This window comes from Podarcis filfolensis (genome assembly GCF_964270895.1).
Source record: "Podarcis filfolensis genome assembly, chromosome: 4".
NCBI classification, from domain to species: domain Eukaryota; kingdom Metazoa; phylum Chordata; class Lepidosauria; order Squamata; family Lacertidae; genus Podarcis; species Podarcis filfolensis.
In genome coordinates, this window is record NC_139607.1 from 33,566,546 (window position 1) to 33,579,430 (window position 12,885).

The window sequence follows — 12,885 nt, forward strand, 5'->3', positions numbered from 1 at the left end:
GGGGCTTGAAGGAACAGCGTTCCAAAGCGGAAATCTCGTTCCTATTGGGTAAGTTGCGGCACGTGATGAGGAGGGATCGGGGAGCTTCGAGCGACTTTTGAGGGCGGGGCTCGTGCCGCTGCTGTGATTGAACGCCGGGGCGGGCCGCTCCGCCCGTGTCAGAACCGGGCCTTCGCCTGGGCCGTTGTCGGCCAGCAGAAGGGTAGGGGGGCGCGCTCGCGGGCGGGCGGGCGGGCGCTTAGTGTCCGGGCTGAGGAGGGACGCGCTTGCGCGACGCCGTTGGCTCCCTTGCTTGCGCAACGCTCCGCGCGCGTGACCCGCCGCGTTCTCGGTCGTCGCCCCTTTCCATCTCTTTCCGCCTTGCGCGGCGAATTTCTCTTCCTTTCTGCTCCTGCTTCTCCCGCTTCCTTGCGCTCTGCTCCACTTCGCAGCCTCTTCGCAGCTTACAAGGTTGGGTGGGAGTTTCCGAACAGGGCAGGAATTCAACTGCTGGAAGTTTTTTGCACCCTGTTCCGGCCCCTCCCACCCACCTGCCCCGTGTGAAATTTGTATCTGTTGATTTTCTGGTGTGGTTAAGGACACAGGAATCTCAACCCCCCGCCCCGCAAACGACGACAATCTCATCATGTTGTTTGGGAATATCTTTTTTTTGCATTCAAATCTTACCTTGCACCTTCCCACGAACATACTTTCCTTTGCCCTGGCTGGGGAAACCTAGCCAGATGGGCGGCGTATAAATAATGATAATCATAGTAATAATTCTGTATTTGGGTTGTGCTTCCTCTTTAGCTGCAGTCATGATAACTGTAAAAAGATTTCCTTTACTGAATTATATGTCCTATTCTAAACAGCTGTAGGTTTCTCTCCACACCCCCCCCTTTAAAAAAAATCTCCTTTTTTAAAAGGGGATTATTTTCTCTTCGGTAAATCGTATTTATATAGCAATCTCTTCTGTGTATTATATTTCATAACGCATGAAGCAACGGTTTCAAGGGAAGTAGATGTAGAATGAATTTTGTCACTGCGCCACTGGTAAAATGTTCTTTCTTTCTTTCTTTCTTTCTTTACCCACCAACTTTTTCCTCCCAAGAAACTCAAAGGTGGTGTACAGGGTTCTCCATTCCCCATTTTATCCGCACAACCACCTTCTGAGGCACATTAGGCTGAAAGACGGTGACTTGGAGAATTTCAATAGAGATTAAGGAGGTAAGAAGAAACCTGTTGGATCAGACGAAAGGCCTATCTAGGCCAGCTTTCCTGCAGGGAGGTGTATCTACTAGGCCTACAAGGCAGGTCTATGAAGGTGATCACTCTCCCTGGCTGTTGTCAGCCTCTCGTAACTATTTAGTGGCATGAAACCTTTATCCTTGAGGGTCCCATTTAGCCCTAATCAGCTTTTAAAGACATCTTAGCCTGCGGTCATCATAACCACATACTTATTTTTTATTCTACAGTCCTACCTCTTGTTACATTCGGTTCAGATTACGTCTTTTCAGGTTGCGTCCCGCGGAGACCCGGAAGTACTGGAAAGGGTCACTTCCGGGTTTTGCCGCTCGCGCATGCGCAAATGCTCAAAATGACGCCATGCGCAGAAGCGGCAAATTGCGGTACGTGCAGACACGGGTTGCGTTCTGTTCATGTTGTGAACGGGGCTCCAGAACAGATCCCGTTTGCAACCAGAGGTACCACTGTATTAAGCACCTTTCTTCCAAAATTGAATACAGGGTGGTGCACATGTGTCTCCGTTATTATACTCTATGTGAAGAAACATTTTCTTATGTCTGTCCCAAATGTATTACCAATCAAATTTTTGCCGCAGGTGGCTTCCCTGTGACTTAAAACTTCAATGCATAATAATAATACTAAACTTTGTATAGTGCTTTCCTGCATTCATGCACATTGGTTAGCTGTTATCTTTAAGCAGCCTTGGAAGCCTAATTAAGCACATTGTTCTGCAGCCCAAGACCTCATTCATTTTGTCAACGAGGGCAACAAATAAAAATGATAAAAAATAAAGCATACGTGCTGAGGTGCCTAGATCGGGATACAAATATCTTTCTTTCCTTCATCTGTTTGCTCATTTGGTGTGTGAAGTGGGGCTAATAAGCAGATTACAGCTGGTCTGCCTGGATCAGTTGAGGAGGGATGTTTACCAATGTGTGTGCATGCAAGGTTGTAGGGTTGGTCGCACTCAATTTCGGCCCCAACCACTACTCGTGCGAATCCTGAAGGGATAGTAAAAGCACCTGACTTCCTTAAAGTATCCTGGTAATTCATAACATCCTTAGAAAACTACAGCTCTCAGGATACTTTGGGGGAAGTCATGCCCTTTTAATGTGTGGCTTGCACACAGCCCAACAAAGGTAAGTAAAGCTGGAGGTTGGTGGCGGGGAGAGTGTTCACCTAGTGAGATTTGAACAGATTCATAACCTAGTCTCCTAGTTGCTATGCTACAACAGCTTAGTTTATGAGCAACTTGGATTAAGAACACTGCAAACCCAGAAGTAGGTGTTTTGGTTTGTGAACGTTGCCTTGGAAGCAGAACATGTTTCGCTTCCTGTTGAGCCAGTGTGGTGAAGTGGTTAAGAGCGGTAGATTCGTAATCTGGGGAACCGGGTTCACTTCCCCACTCCTCCACATGCAGCTGCTGGGTGACCTTGGGCCAGTCACACTTCTCTGAAGGTAGTGATAAAGCGGGATATCAAATCCAAACTCTTCTTCTTCTTCTTGTTCCATTTGTAAATTGAGTCCCCCGCTGCTATGGGAAAGCACACCTTGGTTTAAGAATGTTTTGGTTTAACGACAGACTTCCGGAACGGATTAAGTTTGTACAGTCGTACCTCGGGATAAATATGCTTCAGGATAAGTATTTTCGGGTTGCGCTCTGCGGTGACCTGGAAGTAATGGAGCGCGTTACTTCCGGGTTTTGCCACTTACGCATGCGCAGACGGTCAAAATGACGTCACGCGCATGCATGCAAGCGGCGAAACGCGACACGCGCAGATGCACAGTTGCGTCTTACATTCTGTTCAGGATGCGAACGGGGCTCCAGAGTGGATCCCATTCGCATCCCGAAGTACCACTGTACTGTACTACCACTCCTGTCTTAAGACACAAAGTATCTATGAAGAAGACTATGTTATTGTTTTACTGTAACGTACAATATGTTATGAAATTCTTGCTGTGTTACTATGAGATTGTTCTGTAGTGTTTGTCTCAGTTTTAAAATTAATTTTTATGCTGCCCTTCCTCTGAGGGTCACAGGGGCAGTTTACAATATAAGAACTCAGAAATACATAACATAGTATCAAACAAAAACAGTAACCCTCCCACTTAACCAGAGGCCTGGGAGAAATGCATTCCTGTTTCTTTGCTGTAGGCTGCTTTGAGCAGGATTTTTCTTGTGGAAGAGTGGCATGCAAATGAAATGAATGAATGATTAACCTAATAAAGTTGCGAAACAGTGTAATCTCTGGTTATGTTTCAATAATGATTTTTGTGTAACACAAAAGATTGCATACTGCATGTTGAATGATGGCTGGTCTTCAGAAATGCTATTATTTCAGCGACTTTTGTCTTGTGAGATTGTAAGTAATGTCGATTAGATTCTCCTCTTAGCCATTTTGCTAAAATATAATTTTACTGTTGTATTTTCAAACTTCTGCTATTAACATATCGTATTGTAATTTTATGGTATGTATTGTCTACTTTTTTTAAAAAAAATTGTACAGTTCTGCTGTTCTGAGGAGAGCTGAAGAAAATGAATTTGAGTTGCTGCTGCATATATTCTTTTTCACGATGAAGCGTCTGATCAGAATGACTTGCTTTCTGTGCTGCTGAGAGGATGTAGCGAAAATGATAGCAGAGCCCAATTCCGTTGCCAATCTCCCCAACCACAAGTAAGACTTTTGACAGTAGCGTACAGAACTTATCTTGTTGTTTTTATTGAGAAGTTTATGGCATGTGTTTCCCGTTGGGGTTTTTTTTTAGTAGTCTGGAGTGGTGTGTGTGTGCTCATACATTAAAAATGTTGCTTGTCAGTTTATAATTTTAATATGATACAATTATATAGTTTCATGTTTAATGTATCTTAACATTTAACAACACCAGCAAAACCTAATAAGATCTGAATTAAAATAATAAGGAATCAGCTAGGATAAAATATAACACCAGGTTGGAAAAGGCTGAGTTAGTATAATTTAGGGTTGCCAGGACAAACCCCAAAGTTGTTGAATATAATGTCTGAATTGACAAATCATCAAAACTGACTCGGAAGTTGAGTGACGTGAAAAGCAGTTTGTGCAGGTACCTCCATAAATAGTGGAATGCTGGCCAAATGCAAAATGGTAGCAATTAAGTGGCCTCTAAACCACAGTTTGCCTATAGATTTGTAAGTTCAGATCATGGTTTGTGTTCCCAGCAAAAGTTAGCCACAAACTCTAGCTTGGCATGGCTGGCTCATGCAGTGTTGCTCTCCAACTTTTTCTGAGTACCCTGCATTTGGGTCAAAGTTCAGTGGAAGCTGAGCCATCCGGTTTTGGTTGTGGGACTATTTTACCCTAAATTTTAGCCTGGTATGGCAGTTTTGTGGGTTTTTTTTAACTTGGAGGAAGGCAGCAGAAGGCTTATAGGCTACACCTACTTTGCAAAGCCTTTCCCCTGTCAGAAGCATTTCCTCCCATTTCTCCTTCAGACAGCAGCACATGCTGTACAAATTGGAAGAAAAGCATTGGTGAGCCAGATATGGCCTATGGGTTGCTGACCCCTGCTTTGACTTGTGCTTGTATGTTCAGTTTGTGAAGCAGAGGTTAAAGGAAGCTAGAGACTGATTTATGGATGGAGAGTTAAATACCCTCCCCGCCCCACCCCCCCCCCATGATGTAAAGCAGATACCCTCTCCTATTTTGCTTTGGTTGAATAGCTGCAAAGTATGTAAGCACTTCTTGCTTTGAGACATATGTAACGTGTAAAGTTGCATGTGGACAGAAGTAGTGGTGGCTGGTGCCCATTGGACGAGGAGGCCAATGATAGGCAAAGCCATAACCAATGGCCGGCATCTTGGTGTAATGTGAACAGTGGGTTAAATTACAGAGTGTTTGGCCCATGTCTTGAGTTAGCACATCCCCTATTCTTGCTGGATTCTCTGAGATAAGAGTGCCAGGTGCAGTGAGTTACCCTATCAATTCCAGCAAGGTTGATTGTATGACTTGCTGAATCATTCACCCTCCCATTGGTTCAGGAATGTAGAGGCAGACATAATAGTCTGTAGGGCATGTATCTCATTACATCCTTGTTCTAGGGTCTGACTCTGAATCTCTGAGAGTCAGGGGAAGAGGCTTGGTTTTTTTTTTTACACAACAGTGTTAGATAGCATGGTGATAGTGTTTGTGGATCTGTTCAAAGACCAGAAGGGACAGTATAGAGTAGATAGCAATGTTTAGCTTTGTCTTGTCCCTGGAGGCAACAATCACTTTGCTACTTTGAGCTGTATGGGAGAGGAGTTTTCCCCTTAACTGGGGACTCTGGCGGAAGCTGTTCTGCTGGGAGCAGATAATCTCTAAAGACTATCCTGGGGCACTGCATGCTTGTCTGATATATCACACTGGTTGAGGTGTGGTGAACTACCAACTGAACTACCAACTGTCTTCCAAAATTCATCAACAAGGCAGGGTGAACTAATGCTAGTTTTACACCCATCTTCACCTCCGTTGAGTTCTATAAGGATGTCACAGAGACTAAGGATGGAAGGTGACAATTTTAAGAAAGAAGGCAGACAGGTTGGGGGCTAGCTGAGGGCAGACTGAGGTCGGTGGGGCAGTGATCCATTCACCCTATTGGAACAGCCTCTCCTGGAAGAAGTGAGGAAAGCTAGGGTAAAAATCATGTGAGTCATTGGCATTTATTAATGCTAATAATGAGTGAGGAAGACAGTGTGTGGATTTGCTACTTCTTTCTTTGTCTTAATAGACAGCACAAGCCCAAACAAGTAAGCTAGCCTATGTGTTTGTCCATGCAGAGGTTGGGAAATTTTTATAGAAGTCTAATGCACTTGACAAAAGGATAGGTTTTGTTTTGTTTTGTTTTAAGAAGGTAGACCAAAAAAGTTTCTGTGATTGGGATTATTTAACACCCCCCCCCCAAATCTTTAGGCTCTAGTGAATTTCAAAGTGGCATCATTGACATAGTTTCATAGTATGCAACAGACTAGATGTTACAAAGGAAATATGTAAACAGTTTCCTGTTTGTTTATATTATGAATAAAAAGTGGAAGTGGTAGAGTGACTGCTTAACCCTGACATCTTTTGCTTTTTGTCTGTTTAAGAAATGCTGGGCAGCATCCAACAGAAATCAACACGTGCAATGGGACTTCCAGTTTAGCTTCTTCTCCAACCGTATGTGTCTCCAAAATCTGTTCTGGACAGTCCCCGAACCTTACGGATCAGATTTTGGGGGAGCGCAAGCAGGAGACTGCAGGGGGAGAAGAGTAAGTTGAAGCTCTCTTGTGCTACATTGGATTTCACATCCACTCTTGAAGCTGTTTTGTCTCCCATGGGGAAAATGATAAGGGAACATATATCTTTTTCTCCGTGGGGAAAAAAAAGTGACTGGTGGAAATTTTTAATGGACAAAAAGCAGGGAAGGGGTTCAGCATCCCCTTTGCTCCTGATTGCAGTTTCCTGCAGTTGCTTTTCATTCATAAGAAGTTGTGACTTCTGTGTAACGTGTAGTTTGGCCCTTTGTTGCCTATAGTTGCAACAACACAAGACAACTAATTTGTTTGCCCTGTAAAAAGAAAAACATTAAAAAACCCCTAAAAACTGATAAAATATTCGCTCCTAATATTCAGCATTTCCTTTCAGGGGTTTTGAGTCAGTTTAAGTAGCAACTTGGTCCTCAAAAGAGCCTTACAGTGCAATCCTATATATAGAGGATATATATGTATATGTATATTTGGAGGGATGATAAAGCTGCAATCCTATACAGTTATTTGGGAATAATTAAGTTCTGATGAACTCGAGTTCATCAGAACTTAATTATTCCCAAATAATTGTATAGGATTGCAGCTTTATCATCCCTCCAGATAGGTGATTTTTTTTTTAGTGGGTATATTCTGCAGCATGTCATGTAACAGTAGTTTGTTATCAGTGGATTTGTACTAGACTGTGTGCACATCATTCAACTTGATTGGTTGTTCTGTGATGCTTTCCCCTTGTTACCTTATTATTGCCATCTGGAGGGGGCACTCTTGCACTCGAGTGTGACAGAAATAGGACACATACCCCTGGAATATTTATGATATGAAAAGTTAGAGGATTTCAGCAGGAAGCTACAGAACGTGCACTGATTGCAAACAAAGCTGTATGTCCACCCCAGAACTTTTACAGACACAAACAGTATTGAAAGAAGCATCACATATAACCACCTTGATGCAGTCAGGAGCATTAATAATCACGAATGCACAAAATAAAGGATGTGTGGAGGGAACTCTAGGATAACAGTACTTTAAGCCCCCAACTCAATAGAGATTGCTCTCTTTCTTCAAGCGATCTTTCTTTTTCTTTTTCTAATGACTCAGAGAAAATGGGATCCATGAGGAGGTTGTCTCCGAATCTACAGTGCAGAATGGCAGCTGCTTGAGAAATGGCAATGTTAAAACTTTTGTAAGTTTCTGTTATGTTCTAAAATTTCCCTAAGTGGACAGGAGAAGGAATGTGATTCCCTGGATCTTGTTGTATTGTACGCATAACTTAGGGTTAGATTGGGTATACAGTTGATTCTTCATGAATGATTTATATTGTCTACAACTGTTGAACGTCAGTAGTCCCATACCAACGCAAACAATCTCAGATGATATTTGTGCATGCCCATAAATAGATCTCTCCGCGCCTTACAATTTTTAGGTATACATAAATGAATGTTGAGTGTCACTGAGTATCATCATTCACCAATGAATTTCCAGACATTCACACATTTGTGGAGAGGGAGAGAGAACGAAAGAAAGGGCAAGGAATTGGACTAGATGCCCCATGGTTTCCGCACTACTTTTATGATTCTGCATTTCCTCTCTGATTGAAGTATATGCGGTTGAAGTTATTTGCACTTAAGTATTAAGTAAGTGAATTCACTCTGCAAGGGATGGCTGACTTGACACATGCCTGTTCATCATAGAATTGTAGAGTTGGAAGGGACCCCAAGGTTCATCTAGTCCAGTGGTGGCCAAACTTGGCCCTCCAGCTGTTTTGGGACTACAATTCCCATCATCCCTGACTGCTGGTCCTGTTAGCTAAGGAGGATGGGAGTTGTAGTCCCAAAACAGCTGGAGGGCCAAGTTTGGCCACCACTGAATTCTAGTCCAACCCCCTGCAATGCAGGAAACTCAGCTAAAGCATCCATGACAGATGGTCTTCCGACCTCTGCTTAAAAACCTCCAAGGAATGAGAGAGTCCACAGCCTCCCGAGGGAGACCGTTCCATTTGATTTCTGAGCGTGCGGGCATGATTTCAGGCATTTGGACACATGGTTACAATCTTCACTTGGAGAGCACATGCTAAGCACCACAATCCTATCTCCTACCATGTAAAGATGTTAGCATGAGTCCCTGTGTCTGAACTGGGACCTCTAGCTTCAGAAATGATAGAGGGGCATCGTGTTTGGGGCGATTTAAAGTAAGGTGAAATTTCTGACTGTGACCCGTGATAGTTCATTCATACAGCCACTTAACGCTTTATTGCTGTAGAGAGGTAAAAGAAAAATCCGAGAACAATGTGAAAACAGAAGAAGACACCCTTCAGATGGTAGACGGCCAAACCAGCTGCAAAATGGAGAAGTGGTTGAAGCGGTTACCTTGTTTGAGGTGGTCATCATGGGCAAAAGCGCTATGCAGGTACATCAGCTTCCAAGGTTATACGAGAGTTTGATACTGTCTGTCTCTAGTTTTTTAATCTGTTGCCTTTTTGCAATCTGGTTCAGTCTGTGGTGGATGACTGGATTGAAGCCTACAAAAACGATCGAGATGTGGCACTTCTGGATCTCATCAATTTCTTCATCCAGTGCTCAGGCTGCCAAGGTAATTTTTTATTCCCATGCTTTCCGAGGGCAAATATTTTTTTTGGTGTGTGCGTGAAGCTAATTCCTGTTTGGGGATCCTCTTAATTCAGAAACTGGCATACATTTGCTAAGATGTGGCTATTCCATACAACTCGGGTTCTGAATTTAGAGCTGTGGAAGCAGAAAGGTAGAGGAGAAATGCAGAGGAGAAGAAGTGGAGAAAATAGATAGATGAGCATAACCACTAGTACAAATAGGTAAAGGTAAAGGGACCCCTGACCATTAGGTCCAGTCGTGACCGACTCTGGGGTTGCGGCGCTCATCTTGCTTTATTGGCCGAGGGAGCTGGCGTACAGCTTCTGGGTCATGTGGCCAGCATGACTAAGCCGCTTCTGGCGAACCAGAGCAGCGCACGGAAACGCCGTTTACCTTCCCACTGGAGCGGTACCTATTTATCTACTTGCACTTTGAGGTGCTTTTGAACTGCTAGGTTGGCAGGAGCAGGGACCGAGCAACTGGAGCTCCCCCCGTCATGGGGATTTGAACTGCCGACCTTCTGATTGGCAAGTCCTAGGCTCTGTGGTTTAACCCACAGCACCACCCGCGTCCCACTAGTACAAATAGTTGTGTTTAAAAGCTGTCTTAACCGGTGGTTGGAGAATAAGTCACACATTTAAAATGAGGTATGGAAAGTTACAAATATTGGCTGCGTTCACATGAAACGCTGAACTGTTGTTTTTTTAGCACATAGGGAGGCTGCACTGTGCCTCCAGATGTTGTAAGAGAGCAGCTTCCACCAACCCCAGCAAGCGGGATCAGGGATCCTGGGAGTTCAAAAATAGATGGCACTGCATTAGCTATTCTTAGTTTTAGCATTGTGTGCATATGGTTATACCCTGTAGGATGGGCCGGTGTTGCTTAATTGCCTTCCCAAGGTGGAGGTCACTGCCAGTAACAGAGAGGGAGAGGGGCAATGCGGCAGGGAGGCTGGCACGGTGCCGGTGTAGCGGTGGGAATGTTGGATTGGCTTTGCCACTGTGCCAACACCACAGTGACCTCTCTGCTGCCTTTCCTGTCTCCTTGTTGGTTACTGACAGCAACTTAATGCATCAGAAAGTAACCATGGTTCACACTGATGGCCTGCTACTGCAAGCATGGATTGGAATGAGCCTGGGACTAGAGATGTGAAAGCCGGGGGGTGGGGGGGGGTGGAGAAGACTTGGAACAGTTTGAGGCTCCCTCTCCCCATGTCCATTTCCGTCTAGGTTTTTTCCTAGGCCTTCACATTCCCATCTGAGACCCCCCAAAAATGTTGCATTTGCACCCCCCTTTCCTCTCCTCCACCTCCTGACTGGCTAGAAATATTATTACAGGTATTTTGCATCATGTGCTTATTTCACATACATGATCACAGCTTTTCCTGGGTGGGGAAAAATACATTGAAAAATGAAGGGCAGAGGACATCCACTCTCAAGTTATTTATTTACACACACACCTCATGCACGGAAAGCTGTGATCACAGGTTCCCTGGTGATGGACTTTGGGCAAGGAGGCATGAGGACTCTGGCAAGGTTCTGGAGCGCTTGTGCTCCCTTCCCAAAGCCAGGAAGGAATTCCTGGCCTTTAGAGTCATGTATATTCAGAGACCTTGTTTTAAAATAGAGTTTGTCTCTATGCTGGCATACTTTGTTCAGTTAAATTTTTATTTCTGTGGTTACTTACGTAGGAATGGTTACGGCAGAAATGTTCCAAAGTTCGCAGAATTGCGATGTGATGCAGAAAATGACAGAGACATTTGATGAGGTGGGTTCTGCTTGTATGAGAACACTTTTCAGCTGCTGATTGTTGATAAGCTTATTCAAAATTATTAAGTTGTTTATTTTGTAAATATATAGATAGGTTTAATAACAACCTTAAACCATAAAAACACTGTTAAATTTTATATAACTTCCCATCGATAGATATAATGCTTCTTAAAAGAAATGAGGCAATATCTAAACTTGGAAATATCTAATTAAACACAATTTTATGTTTTGTCCAAACTGGGAAACACTGCCAGTTCGGAACATTGTCATATATTAAACCAGCTTCCCAGTTGACAAAATGGTTAACTGCTCATGCTGCAAGAGTACAAACAAAGGGTCTATATGCGTGTGCAGAAGGCAGATCCACATATTTTGCTTTTCAGGCAAAAATACATGATTGGCCAAACTCTGTGGAGGGGGAGGTATTATGTGCTACAGTGGGTATCAACTTGGCACAAGGATAACAGCATCTGATCCCACTGTTACTCTCAAAGGAATGAAAGCTTTGTGCAGTCACCCAGATCCTTAGCTTTATTGGTGTTGCACAGTGCACAAGTAGCCTACCCTTTAGCTGACTTTAGCTATTGCACACAGCTTTGCACATGAGGTCATGGTGAACCTTAAAAACTTGGGTTTTACTGTGCTTGTTTATTCCTGTCAGTTAGATTTGTTTAGCAATGCTGTTGCTTCAATTCTGTTTTGCCTCTCTATATCTTGTAGGCAACTGGATTGCAGTATAAAAAGTTCATGGCCTATCCCTGGATCTTGACGGTTACTTGGCCAGTGGATATGGTAATGCTTTGCATTTCTTTTATATTCAGCCTCTCTTCCACTGGAACTTATGATAGGGTACTGGGGGTTCCCAGGATGTATCCTATCCAGTCATGGGCCAGATCAAGCTTCTGCAAGGCTGCTTTTTTCGCTGCTTTACCTATCCCAAAACAGGGTCTTTCTGTGAGCATAAGCCAGTTTTGAGATGTGTAAAACTCCCAACAGGAGTGCTCTAGTTATTCATTTATTACCCGTTTTACAAAATTATTAGCAATGTCTCCTGCTTCCTCTTTCCACTGAGTTGCATAGCACCCTTCAGCTCTCTTCCCTTTAACCAAATAGTCCAGAATGACCTTCATGCAAGGAGGCAAAACACAGACAATCAGTGAGGATTGTTGCGAAACTTAAGACCTAGGCAGTGCTCCTTTGATTATATTCCTGGATCAGACTGCCACCCTCAGCCATCATAGTGCAGGGAAGAGGGAGATGTGGGAAGCAGTGTTCCAGTGCTGAAGCCTGAAGCTAGTATAGTCCTTCTCCGAGCTGATGATGAGGGCTGTGTCTAAGGTGACAGCTGCCGCTTGGGCTGACTTTCAGCCATATTAGTTCTGTGCATGGAAAGTAACTTGTACAGAATTCCGTGTGCATCAGAAGTGGATGGGGAGAAGCTCGTAGCACTAGAACTTGAGTTTATCTAGTGAAGCTGAAAATCGGAAGTAGTTAAACTATGGAACACACTCTTACAAAATGTAGTGACCAGAGGATTCTTCTAGTACAGTGCTGATCTCTTGTACAGTACAGTCCTACCTTGGTTTTCAAACAGCTTAGTTCTTGAACATTTTGGCTCCTGAACGCCACAAACCCGGAAGTGACTGTTCCAGTTTGCAAACTATTTATGGAAGCCTAACGACTGATGGGGCTTCCAATTGGCTGTAGGAACTTCCTGCAGTCAGTCAGAAGCCATACTTTGGTTTCTGACCGTTTTGGAAGTCGGACTTCTGGAGTGGATTTCATTCGACTTCCAAGGTACGACTGTATTATTCTGTGCAGTGAGCTTGGGGAAGGAACAGGCAGGAAGGGTAACCGTGTCAGATCACTAACTCTTCGGTACATTTTTGTCTTCTGGATGCATTTCCCATACACTTGGTCACTGTACTCCATGCTCTGTGAACTTCCAGACTGTATATGGAACCACTCTTGAAGATGACTCAGGAACTTCAACTGGTCCAAAATGCAGCAGCCGGATTACTACTCCCTGTGG

At 43.8% G+C, this 12,885-nt stretch overlaps 1 protein-coding gene across 10 annotated transcripts in view; it reads left to right on the forward strand.

Annotated features, from left to right (window-relative positions):
• The first annotated feature begins 43 nt into the window (after positions 1–43).
• Positions 44–12,885, forward strand: part of LOC310761048 (cohesin subunit SA-2-like) — a 63,530-nt gene continuing 50,688 nt past the window's right edge. For 2 of the 10 annotated variants that reach the window (XM_083610438.1, XM_083610434.1), the window contains exons 1-8: positions 78–202; positions 3,732–3,899; positions 6,323–6,484; positions 7,577–7,661; positions 8,738–8,884; positions 8,971–9,067; positions 10,775–10,851; positions 11,574–11,645. In XM_083610438.1, coding sequence (XP_083466564.1) covers positions 3,856–3,899; positions 6,323–6,484; positions 7,577–7,661; positions 8,738–8,884; positions 8,971–9,067; positions 10,775–10,851; positions 11,574–11,645 — 684 coding nt within the window. In that variant the 5' untranslated portion in view covers positions 78–202; positions 3,732–3,855. Of the gene's footprint in view, positions 203–1,090; positions 1,207–3,731; positions 3,900–6,322; positions 6,485–7,576; positions 7,662–8,737; positions 8,885–8,970; positions 9,068–10,774; positions 10,852–11,573; positions 11,646–12,885 lie in introns of all 10 variants that reach the window. The other 8 variants (XM_083610435.1, XM_083610437.1, XM_083610432.1 and 5 more) reach the window with 8 other exon arrangements.